Source organism: Vipera berus (genome assembly GCF_964194415.1).
Source record: "Vipera berus genome assembly, chromosome: W".
Classification (NCBI taxonomy): domain Eukaryota; kingdom Metazoa; phylum Chordata; class Lepidosauria; order Squamata; family Viperidae; genus Vipera; species Vipera berus.
Genome location: NC_138210.1, coordinates 52,418,987 through 52,439,430, shown reverse-complemented (window position 1 = coordinate 52,439,430; position 20,444 = coordinate 52,418,987). Strand labels below are relative to the sequence as shown.

Below are 20,444 nucleotides of genomic sequence, written 5' to 3'. Positions count from 1 at the left end.
GGACTCCCATTTCTATGTTCACAGAAGTAAAGCCAAACTCAGTAAAGGCACTCATAGCAACATGAAATTGAATTAAGGTGAATTCAAAATAAGTTTCCTAGTATCAATATGAGCACAAGTTTCATCAGGCTGACTAAATTCAGCAGTTCCTTCAGTTCCTTAATTTAAAAAATTGCAAATACTGTGATAGGTCAACTGGGTTTTGAATTAGTTATTAATATTAGCTACTAGTTACTTCATATGTAAGCTTTGGTACTTTGGAGGCAGAGTAATTGCAGATTTTTGCATCAGTCCCTGTTGGGAATTTTCAATGGTCATGCTGCAGTTGTACGCATTCCAACACATTACTAAGCTCCACTGAGCATTATAAGCTTTACTATCTTACTTAGGTTTTGTGAACAAGCTCTATGCTCAATTATTTTAGCTGAGGCTAGTGGCATGTTGCTAAATAAATCAGAATTCAGTAATATCCCCAAATTCTGCAGCAAATATAGTTTAATATTGCAACCTGAACAGATCATGTAACCGACCATGCTAATTTCATCATTTCTACTGCTAGTTGTTGGTATGGGCCACCGTTATATTGGGTAGTGAAGTATTCCCATAGAAATGTTGGAAGGCTTATTCAGCAATTCCTCAGGATAAAGTTCTCAGCATGAATTGACCAGTCTTAAGTATGCACCTGTACCTCTAAGGGGAAGTAATAGTTTTGTGGAAAGGGGTTGGATGAAAATGAAGATTTTTGGAACATGTATAGATTCACCGAGTACCACAAACTGGCATTTCATTCTACTCAAGGTTACCAAAAACTCAGCCTTCGGCACTTTATACCAGGGATCTTCAAACTTGGCCCTTTTATGACTTGTGGACTTCAACTCCCAGAATTCGCTGGCTAGGGAATTCTGGGAGTTGAAGTCCAGAAGTCATAAAAAAGCCAGATTTGAAGACCCCTGCCTTATACAGACAACACTGCACTGACCCAAGGAATATAAGCTATTTGCAACCATAGTCCCACTATCTGAGAAATCTGTAGTCACAGATTTGCCAATTTCTTCATTACAGAAACAGTGTGTGCAGTATTCTTCTGGCAGAACTCAATACCCCAGTTAAAAATAATTACTTCCATCTCTCATTCTTAAGATTCAACCAGGATTCCAGTTGTACAGGTAGTTCTCCTTTAATGATCATTTGTTCAGTGACCAAAGTCGCACATGGTGCTTGGAGCCTGGCTGGCAATTTTGACACTGCAACATCCTATGCTAACATGATTGTCATTTGCAATCTTCACTGCCAGCTTTTGACAAAGTCAATGGGGCGCCCAGCAAGAAGTTGCAAATGGTGATCACATGATGTTGCACTTAATGCCAGCTAACAGAAATGCCAGAACTAAGTGGCAGTCAGGTGACATTGCATTTACCAACAAATTCTAATCCCAATTATCATCATTAAGGATTATTAAGTACGTTATTGATGGGTTTTGATATTGCAAGCATCTTTGATAAATTTCCCTTTGAAAAGCATGTTAAACCGTCTTAGTTTACAATCAGGGATTTAAAATTGAGGAAGTCCCCCCAATGACACCAGGGAATTGGAAAAAAAAATGTTTTAATTATGAGACAACACTAGAGAAATAGTTGTCCATACACACAGCGTAGAAGAAAGGAAAATACAACAAAAACAGGCCCACTGTTTTGACAGCAAAACTCCTTTTAGCAAAAAATCTGAAACATCACAGAGAAAGGGAGGGAAGGAAAATATGGGATAAGAGACAACACTTCTACTACAGAGTAACCATCATTGGGAAACCAGTGGGGGCATGGGTGGGTGGGCTGATGGTAGGTTTAGAAAAGGAAGGAACTGGGATAAATGGAAAGGGGAGGGGGAAATACAGATTTTGGCCATAAAATATAAACAGGCTATGCTGCTAAAGGAGCCACTCTGGCCAGCGAGTTGCCCCTGCCTCCACAAAACCCCCTCAAGGCTGTTTTTTCAAGGGCTGGGCTACCAGAAGTCTCGGCGATGATACGAGTCAGGATCGCAGTACTTGGTCACAACGACCCGGTTTGCAAACTTGCGTCCAGTCAGACCTTGCATGGCCTTCTGACAGTCAAAGACAGATGTGAACTCCACAAATATCTACAAAAAGAGGGAGGGGACAAAAGAGAAGACAATTAGTGGTACATTTGAAAAAAGTGACCATTAAAGGATTCAAATCTGGTCCAGATCATACATATAAGAATGCGAGTAGGAAAATAAACTGAAGCAACTGTACCTCTATTGCAATTTGAGTCTCATGAAATGTTTCTTCCATGCATCTAATCTAATTTACTTACCACACTCAATTTGTAGATAGCTGCTTTTATGAACTGATCACCACCTTACTATTCTTAAAGCTACCCAGTTTTACACTGGCTGATTTAAAACAGATAGCACCTAGCCAATCTTTAACAACTAAGTAGGTTCTGATGTGCCTAGCACAGGGGTGGGGAACCCTGGCCCTTTTATGACTTGTGGATTCAACTCCCAGAATTCCTGAGCTATCCATGCTGGCTCAGGAATTCTGGGAGTTGAAGCCCAGAAATCATAAAAGAGCCAGGGTTTCCCACCCGTGGACTACGGGGCAGGCATGTAAAATCACCAGTCCGCAAATGTCTGTGAAGATCCAATACAACTGATGAAGCTTCCAGGATAGGAAGCAAAACATTTTGTTTTTTCTCAAAAAAATAAAAATCAGTCCAGTTGTTTTTTTTCAAAATAATAACCACTTTTGATACACAGTCTGCAACCAAATGGTTTACTTTACAAAAACCCCACTACCTTTTCAATTTACTTTAGAGATGGGATACCGGACGTTTCTGCAAAGGCAAGACACCAATCCACACTTAATGAAATCCTAATTTGGATTCCCATGATTCAACCTCTTCATTCCTTAGTGGATAACTTTGTGTTTTAGAGCAGAGCCATCCGACTGGGCACTTCTATATCCCACATATACCTTGGAGCTCACGGAGCCAAATAAATACTTAAGAACAGAAGCATTCTCTGCTAACCGAGCAACAGCGTCTTCGTTTCCTTCTAAAACACCATCCCATCCCGCCAACCCTACAACCATTAAGTACCTTGCCACAGCCAGGCACCTCAACTCCATCAACAGGCCGGGGGATTTCAATGGATTTGACAACACCATACTTGCTACACTCATCACGGACATCTTCAACGATCTCTTCATATTCCTCATCATCCAGGAGCTCCTCAGGTAATACCATATTCATGAGGCACAGCACCTCAGTTGGATGACCGCCCATCTGTACTTGTGAACTCATTAGACCCGGTACCTGCAGGGTCACTGGGGTCTGGTTTATTGTACTCTGGAGGCGCAGCAAGAGAGGAAGAGACAAAGCCACAAAGGAATTCAACAATACAACCATTTAAACTAGCAATCCCAAACACACTCAAACATTCTGTATTCTTTCTTTGTAAGCTCTGATTTTATTTTCTGGAAGAATTCAGAGTAGCTGTTTTTTTCAATCTCAAACATACCAAACAGCTCCTACTAATTCTATTTTAAAACCAAGTCCCCAAATCTGAAACTCTGAAAAGTGTTACTTCTCTGTCAACGAAATAGCTAGTTTATGTTTCTTGTGACCGGCAGAAATAAGCAAAGCAGAAATAATCATTTCTGATTCTCAAAAATGTAATAGCTTTTGGCTATACTGTAATTCTTTGGGTACTGGTTACTTTGGAAACTGGTTTTTCAGATCACCAGAAATCAGCATGATGCCCTATTCTTCTAATATATGGCTTCAATGCATTAGCTGATCATACCAGCAATGTCTTTATAAAGAGATTTCATTTTTGGTATCAAATTATCCTGGGTCCATTGCATATCTGGCTAGATAGGTTTAATATAAAAAATAAGAACTGAATTCAGAAATAAATGTGATGTAAGGGACCACTATGGTGGGAAGGTAACAGCGTTCCGTGCACCTTTGGCGTTTAGTTATGCCGGCCACATGACCACGGAGACGTCCTCGGACAAGCGCTGGCTCTTCGGCTTTGAAATGGAGATGAGCACCGGCCCCTAGAGTCGGAAACGACTAGCATGCATGTGCGGGGGAACCTTTGCCTTTAAGCATTTTATTACCGCTCCCACGTACAAGTACAGAAAATAAAGTCTATGCGCTAAAGAGACCTTTGTGAAAACCAAAAAGAGCCTTCACCATCTGAACAAGAGTGTTTTAGACTATCATGAAGCTTCCTGGAACACTCAACCAGAAATTGTTGGCAGCGGCTGAAGGGAGGGACTGAAAGTGCTGGACAGACAATGGGGACAGTCAAGCCAGCAGGACAGCTGCACTGGGAGCTTCTGGGTAGAGGAGGAGAGAACGAAGGCAACACACACCAGCCTTGTCTTTCTCATTTGGATTATGTTTCGCCTGAAACCCAAAGCCACCAAAGATGTTTTGGTACTGCCAAGCCAAGGGTGATATGAAAGAGTCACAGCTGTTCCAAATTTGAAGCATTTTCCCCACTTCGTGCACACTTATTTCTGAGATAAATCTAAAGCAGGCATGTCAAACTGCCGGCCCGCGGGCTGGAGACGTCACGACAAAAACCGTGCCCACCCCATTGCCGGCAATGGGGAAACGTCGCAGGTTTGACATGCCTGACCTGAAGGGCCTGGGAACCTTCTTTGGCCTGAAATTGATTCTCTCTCGTTAAGCAAGGCAAGAAACTAGTAGTTCCCCTATGTCTGCAACCACTGGCATTTGATAAGACCAATCTACTAACTTTCAAAAACAGAACCTGCAAATGTATCCTGGAAAGGTTGTTCTTTGGTACTGTTTTACCCTCGTCCCAATCCCTTTCCTTCCTTACCAAGGTAGCATTCTTGGCTCCCACGCTAGCTCTTTGCACCAAAAGCTTCTTGTCGCCCAACTGCATGCCGTTCAACCCCGCGATGGCCTGCGAGGGCAAAAAAAAGTGAATCCAGACACTTCAAAACTTGAGCCTCCAAGGCCACCAACCACACACCCCCTCTACCCCAGGCTCCAAAACACATCCACACATTCATACACAAAAAGTAGCTTATTTTATGCCTGCCCCCCCCGCACCCCCCACCAGATTCCTACCTGAACTGCACTGCTCTTGGATTTAATACCACATTTAGGTTATTTACCTGCCGGGCCTCAAAATCAGCAAGTTTTTTAAAAAAATAGATCTTGTTGGAAGGGATTAAGATGAGTCAACAAGACTGTCTGCATGAAGGAGAAGAGCAAAGGTGAGATTTCAGCCTCAGCCAAATGTTGCCAACAAAGACAGAAAATTCTAAAAGGATGCAGATGAGACCACATATTTCTCGGAAGGAGAATTCCACTATTTGAGGTTGTCACTGCTTCGGGAGCTTACATCTAGCCAGTCCAGCCCCAATAAAGAATTTAGTATCAGGTTTTACAATATTGAGAATTTGTTTTCCACACAGACCAATTTCAGAAGGAAGATTATGAGGCCAAATAATTTCCCAGCTACAATATATAAACTGAGGTTTTATGAAAGAATGCACATTTCACATTTAAGTTACCAATTAAGTTTTTTTAAAAAAATCTGGCAAGCAAATTTACTAATCCTTTTCCGCACAGAAGAATCCAGTGGATGAACGGCTGGTTCAGCCAGGGATGGAGCAAAATACATACCAAACTACAACTTGGCCAAAATATTTCAAATTATGATCTAGAATTTGTATTTATGACTGTGTAACTTCAAAACACACATACGGGCACAAATTTCCAGCATCTAATTTTCTCAGACACAATTTTCTAATAACATGTTTCTAGAGAAAGTAAGAGTATAAGACATAGAATAAAAAAAAGGGGGGGGGGGAGAATGACAGTTTTAAAAATAGTTATTTAACCAATATTTGGTACAATTATACACCTGTCTAGTCAGAAAGTAATGTTCATTTATTCAGATGGTGTAATCCTCTTTCCCTTAATGCCATCTGCCCCAGGATCGTCCCTTTTCCACAGAAAATGCTCAACATTCTATTTGCAGGTTAAAATTTTAGGTCTTCTTGGCAAAATAAATTGTTATAACTTGAACAATGTATTTTAAGAATCTGTGGAGTATATAAAAAATTCTAAGTCTCCTGAAGAATCAAGTATCTATCATTGGTAAAAAAAAAAGTTCACTAAAAATAAACCTCATTTAATAGACTATTTCAGATACTTGCTCCTTCAGAGGATTTCTTGAAGCAAGAGTCAAATTGGGACTTTTGGTAGCATTTAATATAAATGTAACGGAAATTACATCAGAAAATGTTTTCCATGTAATCAATACTATGTCTTTGTACTGCATTACAAATAGCAATTTGATGGCAACCTTAAGAAGATCCATAAGGTGCGTCTATGGCTTTCTGGGGCCTAAGGTGTGCAGTTGCTATGCCTCTGTAGAATTATTTCTTACAATTAGGGCATTTATCCTAATATCTAACCAAAAGTAATTAGCTGATGTTCGAGCAAGCTGTACTGCTTCCTCATATAATATGTGTATATATATTAATATTTAAAAAATCAGAAAAGCCTGTTAGCCTTTTCAAAGCCTGCAATTTATGGGGTATCACTGAGCTGAATACTTTTACTCCTCCTCCTATTACTGCATGGACGATATTCAATTGTGCGCATCTCAAGAAAGCAAGCTAGGTTGTCCTGGTGTCTGGAGGCTCTGGGGAGAAACATGCTCAAACTCCATCCCATCAAGAGTAGCTGTAGATACTTGGGATTCTCCCAGTTCCAGGGATCTTTTATTCTGAATGGGATCACACTATCTCTCTCTGGATTGGTGCACAATATGGGTGAGGGTCTTCCTGGACCTTCAATTCCTGTTTAAGGAGCAGGTAGCCATTGTAAGCAGGAAGTTCTTTGTATGGGTTTTGCTTCAGATGCAGCTGTTTCCGAATCATGAGACTCTCCTTATAAGTCATACATGCCTTGGCTATCTAGTGAATAGACTTACAATTCGCACTATACAAGGCTGCTCTTAATGATTAATCAGAAACTACAATTGGTCCACCTTGCAGTGACATAATGAGCAGATGATATTATGCCCCTGCAACAAACCCCTTTCCTTTAGGAGCTGCACTGATTATCAGTAAACGTCCCGGTGCAATTCAAGATGCTGGTTATTGCCATAAAGCCTTCCATCGCATAGGTCCTATCCGAGGGGGCGTCCATCTCTTAATAGTGTCTACACCTGTTCTCTATAATCAGATTTGGCTTGCTTTGGGTTCCACTGATCAAGCAATATCATCTTGCAGAACCCAGAAAATGAACCCTCTAGAACAGGATTCCCCCAGAGATTCACACAGCTTTCACCTCACCCAACCTCAAGTGAACTCTAAAACCGTGGCTCTTTTTCCCAGGTTAGGGTGTTTTGACAGGCCCCTTTGGCTTGGGAATAACACAGAGAGTGTATTTTGTATACTTTCTTGGGGCTACTGTTACTCTTTTTGTAACGTTATTGTCTTCTTAATCTATGAAGCCATTTTGGAGGTTGGTGGCCTAGGATGTTAGAGAGGTAAATATCCACTCTCAGATTTACCATCTGATTTTGGATCTCATCCAGGATTTTAGCTTTTGCTAAAACCTCATAGCTTTCTCCTTGATGCAGAGAGACCAAAGGAGGGGAAGGGAGAGCATGGGAAAACACACACTTCCCAAGTAGCATGTGGGAAGAAAGACTGCATGGGACAGGAAGCAGGTGTGGGGAATTATATATATATATAAATATTTATATACAAACACATGTATCCATACACACTAACAACGGCACTCAATTACAAAGAAACACATGCATAACCCTGATGGAGATCAACCCAAAAACAAGAGCTTATGCTCTGCATGCAAAGTTACCACCGACACGCTCTGAGCCTTATTGGGAATTGTGGGGTGTTTCCTCTCCACCACAGGTCCCCCCTCTCCAACGGGGCAAGGGGAAACTGGGGTGCTTTTCCTTTGTTTTACTGTTAAAACTATAAACGCCAATACTTGCATTTTACAACTCCCACTGGAGTCAGCAAGCATGTCTGATTACGGGCCTGTTCCTCCCCCCCCCCCCCCGCTGTAACAGAAAGCACAGCGGGAGAAAGGAAACATAAGTCATTAGGGGTGCAGAACAGAGAATTTACTGGGGGGGGGGGTAGGGAAATGGGTGAAATGCACTACGGACCCGGCTCTTCCCTGGCTGGTGAGGGGAGGGCTTCTTACCGGCTCTCGGTCGGGCACGGCGGCCAGGGTCTTCGCAAAAAGGCCGAAGCCTTCTCCGACTAACATTCGGGGAGAGTTGTTGTTTTTTTGGGGGGAACAAAAAGCAGAAGTGATCAGAACACTAACTCGATGGTGTCTGCCGCTAAGTCAGCAGCTGTGCTGTAAAGGAGAGAAAAGCTGGCACCCCCTAGAGGGGAGGAGAGAAAAAAACACCCCACCTGCTCAAAGGACAAAGAACCCCCCCTCATCCCACGGGAAGATCGGCGGGCCGCTGCAGAGCAAAAAAAAATATGAAAAGAGGACGAGGCAAGAGAGGCTGGCCCTACCTGGTCTGTGACGTTGATGTCCACATATTCACAGAAGGCATAGCCTTTTGACAGGCCAGTGGCGCTGTCCTTCACCAAATTGAAAGCCTTCAGAGGTCCAAAGGAAGTGAGCAATTCCTTGACCTGACGGAGGAAGGAAGAAACAAGGTTAACCATTGTCATCGTAACCGTAGCACGATAGCGTGAAGAATTAAAACTAGTCTTTAAAGACTGATCTGGCTTTTGTCAAAAGATTATTAAAATCAGTAAATATTTAAGGAGAAGGACTTCCCATCAAGTGCTAGCTCAAACTGGCTATTAACTGGCTTAAAACTGGCATCAGCAAAGGATTACACTGAGTATGAAACGTGTCCCAGCTGGCTAAGACGTAAGGAGAATGGAGAATGAAACACTTGCCCATGTTATCCTGAATTATGTAATATACCCAGACTGACCTGATCATCATTAAGATAGTTTGGCAGACCCCCAATGAACAGTTTATGAGCAGAATCTGGGACCACTGTGGAAACGACACCTATAAGGAGGAAGTGGTTTGACATGGCAGGAAAACATATGAAATTATACACACCCACTGCACACAACATTGCTAAATGGTTCCCACCCTATATATGACTAGCACTTCTTTATTCAGCAGAATTCTGATAAACCCACCTGGCACATAAACTGATGGGTTTTCAGACATGCCAGGAAGTGGCTGATAATCATGGGGGCGTCTGATCTTCAGTGACTGTCCCTGGAAAATAATCCCATCAAAAGCCATGGCCTGTGTAGTTTCATCCACAGAACGGAACTGTAGCAAAGAAAAGGAAAAAAAAACAAATGGGAAAATCGGTGTCATAGTCTCTTACAGAATGCATGGCTATTGCGATTCTTATCTCAGGACGTTTCACCTCACCCATCTTCAGGTGAACTCTAAAATATTGGGCAAGAAGCAATTAAATTCTACACTTATATGAGGTTAGATAATCAATGCCCGGTTATGGAAGCAGTAGACATATCTTGCAAAATTTACAAGCAATGAACTTCTCACCAACAATCTGGAAGATTGAAGAATACATAGAACAAGGAAGCTATTATTTTGCACACCCAAGGAGACGTGCCTTGAGCTGAAGTGGAGATTTATGCATGTGTCCACAAAGCATTTAGAGTAGATAAAATACAAACAAATATGAAGTTAAAAGTCAAAGAACCTCAAGAAAGTCAGATGGAATTATAACCACTACATTTAGCATTTTTATTTTAAGAACGTTTTTAGGAGATTGCAAATGTTTCACAATTCTCTTGGGGCTGATAACTAAATGCATATTCATGTTTATCAAGATTAAGGTTCCAAATAATTCAACTTCTTCACCTTTAAGGTCCACAAAATTATTTATTTTTTTGGGAGAGTAGGAATGCTGGTTTTATTTCTACAAGCCACCCATTCCACTTTTTACTTCTATCTCCTGTCCATTAATGCATGACATGCAATCTATTTCATATTAGCTTTTTCCCGTTTGTACAAAGTCCATGTTTTACTGTTCAATTAAATGCAGACATTCAGCAAAGGATAGCATCAGCAAGAAATGCCTGTAATTAGAATAATGAAATAATGAAATAAGTTTGCAGCACAATTGGAGTGCTCAAATTAGTCCCAAATTCCAGAAAACAATGCTACTAAATTTGTCAACTGAACAAATAAGCAAGACACTACTATTTCTAAAATGTCTTGCATCCAGTAAAGGTCAATCCCGCTGTCTCCTGGCTTTTCTGTTTCATATATTGGGAAAGAATGGATACCTTTCCATCTGGTTTTTCAGCATTTGTATAAATTACTATTGTAAATGTTTCCTCTCCTACTATCACATTACTCTATGGAAATCTTTTCTAAAAACTGAATTTAGGCTTTTAATTAAATTTATTAACATGCAGAGGCTGGATTACCCTTACACCATCAAGCTCCACAGTTGTGGCCGAAGATCACAGTAAAACATCTAAAGAGAATTAGCTCTTAATAGGGCCTCATACACATTCAACAAGTCCATATGAAGCAATTTTATGCATTTGCTTTGATTTCTCCAGAATCATAACTGTGCGAGTAAATCAGTGGTGCTTTAAACCTGTTTTGAGCCACTGTAAACTCACCTCCAGAAAAGCGAAGTTCTTGTCCTGGTTAATTTGCACTGCCAAGACAGGATTACCGGGAGCCTGAGTAAGGCCACCAAGGCGCATCTGGGCATTGAAGAAGTCCATCATTGCTTCCTGTTGGAATCATGGAAAGAGATGCAAAGAGTAGATGTATGATATAAGCTGGAATGGCAACCTGGACCTCAAATAGATTACAAAATAACATTTCCTACTTGCCTGCTATGATGGTAGCAAACTGTGAAGCTATGAGGATTGCTGTCCCATACATTATTCACTTAAAGAGAAATGAAAAACTCTTTGGTCTTTTTTTTCCTTTTTGGTAGGGATAATTAAAAAACAAGCAACCATATTTATTTCTCTGGTCATTTAGGTTTTAATACATCTCCCTCTGTTAGATATAAGGACCACTGAGTTACAGTCAGGACTGCAAATAAAAATATAATGCTGCCCAGGGTCTAGTGGAGTAGCAGCCATAACAAATTTAATGAAATAATAATGGCCCCGTTCCCATATCCGGATGTCTAAATCAGAATTCACCTCTTCAGGCCAACAACATTGATCAAATGTCAGTATCAATTGTAAAAGACAAATTTTAAAAGATGCCGAGAAAAGATACTATATTAAACTGAACAACTCACTGACTCAATGTAGTCATTTTGGCTCATAATGAATGAAAAGCAAGAAATGTCCTTTGAAAACAGCATCCTGTTATCTGTGTCACATAGAGAAAAACAGTTGAGCTGCTTTTTCTGTATGCTCAGCAGAGCTTCAAGCCACCATTTAACCAATTCTGGCAGTCGCACTAAGGATGGTTATGTCTCTACTGCACCCAACCTCAAAAGAGGGAATGGCAGTAACCCCAAATCGAAGAGTTTTCTTTTTAAAGACAAACACTAAAATGTGTGCGGATAAGACATGATCCGATAGGAAGGAATATTTAGAATATCCTTTCAGTCAGGCTACAATTCCCATCAGTGTATCTGGAAGGTAACAGTTCAGGGAAAGCAAAAATTCATTTCATGCGATTCGCTGATGAAAAGTTTGTATCTATTTGAGTCATTAACATGCCAGGTCATAACAGCAATTTGAGCATGGCTGGACTTAAGAGAATCAAGTCAGCAATTCCAACTTAAAACTTCCAGTATTCCTTTTGCAAATCTACAAATTCAATGGCAAAATGTGAAATATGTAGTTTTTGATCCAAAAATGGCAAAATAAGACAGGAAGTGAAAATTCCTCTGAGTAAGGGAAGCACTCCCATTTCCATTCTTACCCCCATCTTTTTAAAAATAAAAAAAGAAGAAACAAATAACAAACCAGGCTGCTTTTTCTGGTGGTGTCACTGAAATTGAGCACTTGTTGCAGCAGCCAAAAGTTTCAATGCTGAGCAGAGATAACAGAGTACGCTAACAAGTACCTCGGTGATTCCAAAAGGGATATTGCCAACATAGAGACGTCGAGCTTGTCGCGTCATTTGGCTGCCGACTACAGGCACAGGTGTAGGTGTTACTGCCAGCCCATCCGGAGTCATGGTTGGTAGTAGGGCTGTAGCTGGAATTTGTCCCGCAGCTAGAAATGAAAAAGTATAGTGAAAGTTACCAGTTCTGATTCTCCTAATAAAACATTATATATTGGGAAAGTCTTGATGACATAAACACAAAGGATTAAGGATGTGCAAAATGTGCCACTATGAAATATGCCAACCCCAAAACAGGCCTATTTTGTGCGTTACAGAAGTGGTTTAAAATAGGTCTAATTTGAAGATAAGAGCACTGCCAAAACACTTGGAATACCTTATTCTGGAGTCAGAACATTTTGAAGAGCCCTAAACAATCTGTGGCAACAGTGAGAATTAAGGTGTTATAAAAACATACATGGAATGATGAAGAGAACTAGCAATCCAATTACTTTTCAAAACACAAGAAAGTATTAAATTTTGTTATTTCTTCAGTAAAAAACTAGCAAAGACCACACTGCTATCTTTTTCCATTATGCCCAGTAAATCATCAACCCAAAATGCACCAGATACAGGAAAAAATGCTCCCAAGTTGAAACAGAACATTCTGATCACAACATATATTTTTACAGTTGTTATAAGGTCAAACTGGGGAACTCCCAGGCTGAGGCTTTTCAATGCCATTTAAAGGCCTTTTTGGTGCCTTTAAAATCATGTGTTCCTTTATTTATTAATTTTTACCCCACCTTATTGCCTTATAAGAAACCCAAGGCAGCCAACTCCTTCCTCCTATTTTCCCCAACAACCCTATGAGGTGGGCTGGGCTGAAAGTGTGAATGACCCAAAATCACCCAGCCATCTTTCATGCCTAAGGTAGGACTAGGAACGCCGAAGTTTCCTGGTTTCCAGGCCAGCACCTTAATCATTGTATCAAACTGGTTCACACATACCCACTGCTTCTTCCTTCTAAGCAGCAGTCACAGAAATGACAGACTGTGGTTTAAGATTAATAACATCATACAGCTCTGCTACTGAAGAACACCAGCCAAATTTAAATATGAATTTGGTCTAGATGTTCTCTCACATAAACCACCTTTAGATTAAGCTCTGTGGTTAATGAAATCTAGAAGTAGAAGTTAAAAACATGCTTATTGTTAAATCACAAACACACAATTTTGTGGCTATGACTTGCAGGAAGTACTGGATATGCCTTCAATTGACGTTTGATAAGGTTTGGTTTGATATAGCACTTTAGCTCCTATGCTCTCTTGTGGAATTCTGCACATAGGCACATTTCAGAAATGGTCTATTAGACGTGATTCTTCAACCAGCCTTTTGGCAAGCACAACTGACGTCATTTTCCTTTTTCACTGTTCCCATCCAGGTTTATTTTGCCTGCTATCTCTGTTCTTCTGTTTTTGCATGGTTTCTGTATTCCTAGTTTTAAATGTTTTTAACAATTTACAAACTGTCCAGAGTTCCTGAGAGCCAAGCAGCTTATCAATGTAATAAATTATTACCCCCATTTTAAAATCTCATTATGGTATTTTTATGCATTGTTTCCAGCATGATGGAAGGGCAACGATTATAATTATTGTAACTCAAGATACAAAAATCCAAAGACTAATAAAAAGAATTTCAGATGGGAAAATTTACTCACCAATGAAAGTTATAATATAATATAATATATAATATAAATCAAATTCATGGACATTAACTCAACTGCAAGCCTTACAGACTGGTGAGACATGTTTTGAGGAGACAGAGATGAGATACTGGGGGAGGCTACTCAAGGTAGATGCGCAATGAAGCAACTAGCGAGTAGGGCCACACATGTTCTCTATTACTGACCTGCCCAAAGTTCAAACTGCCAGGGAAGGGACAAAAATCTGTTACCAGAGACAGATCAAAACTGCTTGCTTCAGATTTTTAAATTATGCAAGCTGCCTATCCCTGTTCTAAAACTGAGTGAATCAAGGTGACTTAAGCAAAGAGAAGCCTACCCTGCATAGCTTTATACTGCATGGGTGTAATGTGCTCAAACCCTGGAGGAGGGACATCCCAATACTTGCGGATTTTCTTCTTCTTCTCATGCCGGGGAGAACGGCTGTATTGGGGAGCAAAAGTAAAACGTTAGTAGGAAGAAAGAAAAAAAAGCATACTTTCCTGTAATCTTAACATTAAAATGAATTCCTAGTCAAGTCTATGCTTGTTCCAGTTGGGATATTATACGCTGTAATATCCAGGATCAATCCTTTTTATTTAATAACCCCTACAATTAATTCTGATTCTTGGACTGTTTCCTTTAATTTTAGAGTTTTTTTAGTGAAGCCTCCTATGGCTTTTTGTTGTCCCTGGCAGCACTAGGAGGAACTGGCAATGCTCACCTTAGAGGACCTGACAGGCTTAGAGGAGATCTGAAAAGCAAAAACAAAATGGGTTTAAAGCAACCCCAGAAAAACATTTATAGAAATTTAATAACATTTAATAGCTTTGTCAACCTTGCAACTGCGAGCAGAGGTGCAACCAAGGTAGACAAATGAGCAGTGTAAGGAAAAAAGTTCCAGAAAGAACTTTATTCATTTATTATTGTGGCATATGACATTTCTAACTGGGTTTAAAAAGTGTCCAGGCACAAATACCTATATCATGTGTATCCATCACCAAGGACACTGGATGCCAGATATTAATCAGTAAGTGTGTTTGATTATCAATAATAAGATTCCAGGGTTTTCAAAGGATAAAGCTGTTTCAACCACATATATAAGATAGATACAGTAAAAAACTGCAATAGTCCTGCTGGCCAAGGAAACAAAAGTTTAAAGACAAGGAGAAAACCAGAAATATAATTGTAAAGCAGTTTGTAGGCTTTCCAATCCCACATTTTACAAAAAAGATATGGTAAACAAAAATGTAACGTCAAAAAACCTAGGAGTTTCTATTGTATTACATTTCTCTGTTGCTCCTTCCTTTTTAGTCTCCTGAAGCTTTGTTAAATTCATTTCCCAACTCACCCAATATGCAGAGGCAAAATAGTTGGCAAGATTACAAAGGATGCAGTACATAATTTACAGAAGATACTGCTTATGTGCAATTTCGGCATGCTCCCATATATCTCTGACATAACTACTTTCATTTTGGTGATCCCTGAACACACTTTCCTTAACAAATTTAGTTTCAGCAGATTAACTAATCATTCATTTCCAATGATAATTAATTAGCTCCATTTGCCAAAATGACAATATTACAACATTAGACTTTTGGTCTCTAGTCATCTGGATTATTAGATATTATTATGGTCTCAGAGAATGTTCAAAATCTGTTTCTCTAAATTAATTAACAGCTTTCAGAAAAATCACTATTCTGCATAATTCTGAATGGCAAAACGATCTCTGTTTCTGAGGTTTTGCCTAAGATTCTCTACTCCATATAAAAATGTTGTTGAGGATCTGTACCTGCGCCTCCTACGATCTCGTGAAACACTGCGCTGATCCCTGTTGCGCCTGTCACGGCTACGACTGCGACGTTTCCTGTCACGACTCCGTGAACGACTGTGGCTGCGTTTACGATGACGATTCTCTTTATCACGTTCTAAAGGCAACAGGATAGAACACAGTGAGCCATCAGCTGCTGCTTTAGAACAGAAAACATATCTCCTCTGGTTGTTGCAACCCATTTCATTTCCCTAAAACAGTGAGCAGGTGGGGGGGGGGGGGGGTTGGCTTTCAAAGGAGAACATTGAGGAAAAGAAACATTGCCAAGAAGAAACTGATACCATGATTGGATCGTGTCTGTTGTATAATCATCTGGAATTATCTTAATTGCCCCTGGAAAATGGCAACAACAAATGAATCAAACAGGAGAAATAGAGACAATAGATTAAATTGTTTTAGAATTTCTCAACATTAATATGGCACACAACTATCTCAAAGTTTATCTCCAAATCTAGCAAGCAGTGTTTGTTTGGCCCAATTTGGAAACCCTTGATGCATACTTATAGACACACATTAATTTCCATTATTTTTGTAACATATTCTCAAGGAGTAAAAAATGAAGTAAACTAAATAAAATTTGGTGTCAACAATTTAATTTCTTTAAAAGTCAAAAACAAGTAATCTGTTTTCTATTTAAAAAAAATAGAGGAAAATCTGGGCATAATTCTACCCAGATTTTTTAAGACTTTTAGATACAAACACTGCATAACAAAAACAAAGTAAAATAGCATGAGGGAAAGGGTATCAAATGATTTGCCTGTCTGCTTCTAAAATATATCAGTATCTATAATTGCAAGAATGCAGGATGTTATTTCAACTACCGTATATACTTGAGTATAAGCCGACTCAAGTATAAGCCGAGACCCCCAATTTCACCCCCCAAAACTGGAAAAAGTTATTGACTCGAGTATAAGCCGATCCGCTGTTCTGCAAGCCTCCGCCGCCGGCGGAGGCTGGATCCGCGCTCTGCAAGCCTCTGCCGCCAGCAGAGGCTCGATCCGCCATTTTGCAAGCCTGAATACACAGGAATACCCTGTGTGGCCGCGGCTCTCGGGGAAGCCCTGGCTGTCCGCTTCCTCGCTCCACGCTGCCATTCGGGGCCCGCGCGTTCCCCGGGCAAATCGCGGCGCCCAGCAGGCGAGGAAACACGCCCACTCCAGTCGCCCCCCCTTCCCTCAGGAGACGCGAAGCAAGTGACCGCCCGGAGCTTACCGAGGACTTGCGCGCGGCCGAGGCTTCGGTGCTTCCAGGATCGCGCGCACCTCTCCCAAGCCGCCGCCGTCCGGAGACCTGCCGAAGTTTGGGGAGGTTTGGGGAGGCGCGCACCTCCCCAAACTTCGGCAGGTCTCCGGACGGCGGTGGCTTGGGAGAGGTGCGCGCGATCCCGGAAGCACCAAAGCCTCGGCCGCCCACAAGTCCTCGGTAAGTTTTTTTTTGTTGACTGGAGTATAAGCCGAAGTGGAATTTTTCAGCCCAAAAAGTGGGCTGAAAAATTCGGCTTATACTCAAGTATATACGGTAATACTGCTTTCTAATAGTTCTGAACTACTATGAGACCTGCTATAGGAGGGGTATGGAACAGAATTAGATACAATAGATCTTAAACAAAGAACTGTTCTGGAGACTGGAGAAGACTGATGCAGCTGCACTGGACACAAACAATGTTTTAGAACAAGTACAAAATGTTATTTGTGTGGTCAATGGGGCTGTTTTAAGATGCTTTGGTAACAGGCATACAATACAGAAATTTCTGTGTTGAAAACATTCATGTAAAGCAGAAAGTCCTAACTGAAGTGAAAACAGGGAAGCTTCAGTTTTAACTAAGGATCTATAAAACAGTATTTTTAAAAAAAACAGCATGCTTTCTCTTCTATTTCTATATATTATTCATATAATCCAAACTACTGGTAAGTCCAGTGTTATCATAGGACCTGCAGTGCTAAACATTCTTATGCCCTAGTTTCACCATCAAGAAAGCTTAAAACAAGGACCCACATTGCTTCCATTTGGTATACCCAAGATGTCCAAAACAGTCTCCAGTTTTTTTAAAAAATGGACTGAATTCTAAAAAACCCCATGAATGCTTGTACTTTCAGAAAGGGTGGAATAGATTTATTTCAAAGGAAATCCATTCTGGGGAGCAAAGAGGCAGCCTCTGAATTATACCGTTCAAAAGCAGAACATGAATAATTTGCACTTAGAACTACACCTTCTGTTTTGGTTCAATGCTAGCAACCAGCTGGTGGATGATAACCAATTTAGCCTAGGAGTCTGTGAATTATTGTGATTCCCGACAAACAGAAATAGGTATGTCAGTAGGGAGTGAAATCAGGAATACAGTACTGTAGCTTAATCCAAATATTTTGACTGATACAAGGAAACCTCTACTGCCAAGATATTATTCTATGGCGTTTTCTGGAAGAAGCACAGGCATGTTGTATATAGGTAGTCGTCAACTTACCACCATTCATTTGGTGACCATTCTAAGTTTCAGTGGCACTGAAAAAAATGACATATGACCAGGGCTTTTTTGGTCATAGAACGCCCCAGAATGGAGTTCCGGCACCTTTTTTGGATGGAACCTTGTACGGTAGGCAAGGCGGGTTGTATGACATGTGTGAGTTCCGGCACCTTTTTCTTTTACAAAAAAAAGCACTGCATATGACCAATTTTCACACTTAGGACCATTGCATAGTCCTGAGGGGGGGGTCATGTGGTCACCATTCGTAACCTTCCCAGCCATCTTCCGACTAGCAAACTCAACGGGGGAAGTCAGAATCGCTTAACGACCACCAGTGAAGTGATTCCCTTAAGTGTGGCCAAAAAAAAAAAGATCAAATGAGGCAAAACTCATTTAACAACTGCTTTAACTAGGGAAATTTATTTTTTATTTTTATTTTAATCCCATTTATATCCCGCCCTTCTCCGAAGACTCAGGGCGGCTTACAACTTAAAGCACAAACCAATGTGCTTAGCAATAGCCTTCATTCTATGTATAAAGGTAAAGGTAAAGGTTCCCCCGCACATGCGTGCTAGTCGTTTCCGACTCTAGGGGCCGGTGCTCATCTCCGTTTCAAAGCCGAAGAGCCAGCGCTTGTCTGAGGACGTCTCGGTGGTCATGTGGCTAGCATGACTAGATGCCAAAGGCGCACGGAACGCTGTTACCTTCCCACCGTAGTGGTCCCTATTTTTCTACTTGCATTTTTATGTGCTTTCGAACTGCTAGGTTGGCAGAAGCTGGGACGAGTAACAGGCGCTCACTCTGTTACGCGGCACTTGGGATTCGACCCGCCAAACTGCCGACCTTCTGAACCACAAGCTCAGCGTCCTAATGCCTGCTTATTAGGGCTTTCGGCCCCATCTCCAGCGGCATTATTACAAAGTCAGCTTAATTGCCCCCCCCCAACAATCTGGGTCCTCATTTTACCTACCTCGGAAGGATGGAAGGCCGAGTCAACCTTGAGCCAGGTGGGACTCGAACCTGCACTAACTGCAGGCAGCTGGCGTTACTTAAGGAGGCAGTGGTGGTCGTCAGTCGAGAACTATCCGTACTGTACGATTTAACCTCCGGCGCCTCCCGACTCGGAGAAAGAAAAGCCCCCACCCCCCCCCCAATCCGAAATCCCCTTGCAACAGCTGTCAGGCCACACGGCCTTTAGGAAGTAAGGCTTGAGAGGCAAGCTTCCTCGCGGGGCCTAGGCAGCCGCCTTCCATTCAACCCCTGGCGTCCCTCCCACCACGGCGGCCGAGGAAAGCGGCCGAGAGAGCGGATTTCGCTAACTTGCCGCTCTCCCGCGAGCTCGCCTTTCTTCCGCCCTGGCAGGAAAGTCCGTTAAAGGCAGAGGAGAGCCTCCTGTCCCAGGCGCGGCCTCGCCTGAGGAGGGGGGGGTGCACCACGTGCGTTCTCCCAACTCTGGACAAACCCGCCCGCCCGCAATCCCGAAAAACGGAGGGCTTTCCCCCCCCACACACACACACACCTTTACCACACACACACACACACACCCCTCGGCGTTCCCCTCCCCCACTCGTTTTAAACGCGCGCCGCGCGCGCTCGGCCGCCAACGGTCCCGGGCGCGCGGCCTCCCCCGCCCCCCCGAACCACTTCAGACTCGCGCCAAATTAGGCGGAGGGAGGGGGATGGTAAAGAGGAGGAGGAGGAGGAGGCCGGGCGCGCGAGGGTCGCCCCCCCCCCGTCTCTTCCACAACGGGGCCTCCCAAGGCAGCCGACGGGCCGCGTCGAAAACCAGAGGAGTGTGAAGAACGGAACGGTCAAAGGGAAGCAGCCGCCGCCCTCGCCGCCTCGTACTTCACTTTTTTTTTCCTCCCTCTGGCTCGGACCCGGCCGACTTACTTGCCACCACCAACACCACCCCCCGCCGCCGCCACGCTTGCTTACCCTGTTTGTTTTCATTTAGTTGCCGCTCGAACTCGTCGAAGTCCGACATGGTTGCGGTGGAGAGAGGAGGACGTCCCCTGGTCCGGCCTAGTTACGGTTGTAATGTGGTGGCGCCTGCTAGCCCCAGGTCCTCCTCACACAGTAGGCCTCAACAGCGCCTACTCTGGGAGTTCGGCAACTTCCGCTGACGGCTTCGGCTGTGAACGGAAACTCTCGGCTATCTCCGGAACGCCTTTCGAGACGTGGTTGGCCTTCCCTTTCCGCCCGCCCCCCCCTCCTACTTTCCCCTCCCCCGAATCGTTCGCAGAAGCTCTCGGGAAAGTCTGCCTCTCTAGGAAAGCTTCGGATTTCTTATGGAGACTCGGATACTCTTTTTAACGT

General features: G+C 42.3%; 1 protein-coding gene across 2 annotated transcripts; it reads right to left on the bottom strand.

Annotated features, from left to right (window-relative positions):
* Nucleotides 1–1,588: 1,588 nt before the first annotated feature.
* On the bottom strand, nt 1,589–20,285 carry LOC308676162 (splicing factor U2AF 65 kDa subunit). 2 transcript variants are annotated; one of them, XM_081341910.1, is made up of 12 exons: nt 20,064–20,285; nt 15,626–15,761; nt 14,558–14,587; nt 14,174–14,277; nt 12,132–12,283; nt 10,712–10,828; nt 9,239–9,377; nt 9,022–9,101; nt 8,588–8,710; nt 4,879–4,965; nt 3,120–3,368; nt 1,589–2,136 (listed from the first exon to the last, which is right to left on the bottom strand). In XM_081341910.1, the coding sequence occupies exons 1-12, from the start codon at nt 20,110–20,112 to the stop codon at nt 2,002–2,004; spliced, it is 1,401 nt and encodes a 466-aa protein (XP_081198036.1). In that variant the 5' UTR covers nt 20,113–20,285; the 3' UTR covers nt 1,589–2,001. The 2 variants fall into 2 exon arrangements, with proteins under 2 accessions (XP_081198036.1, XP_081198037.1); XM_081341911.1 differs by having other exon boundaries at nt 14,243–14,277.
* Between the last annotated feature and the right edge of the window lie 159 nt (nt 20,286–20,444).

Coding starts and splice junctions, on each gene's coding strand:
- LOC308676162 (XM_081341910.1), bottom strand. CDS start 20,112: ATGTCGGACTTCGACGAGTTCGAGCGGCAACTAAATGAAAACAAACAG. Junction 10,829..12,131: donor TCCCTTTTGGAATCACCGAG/GTACTTGTTAGC, acceptor TGATTCCAACAG/GAAGCAATGATGGACTTCTT. Junction 9,378..10,711: donor AGAACTTCGCTTTTCTGGAG/GTGAGTTTACAG, acceptor TCTTTGCTACAG/TTCCGTTCTGTGGATGAAAC.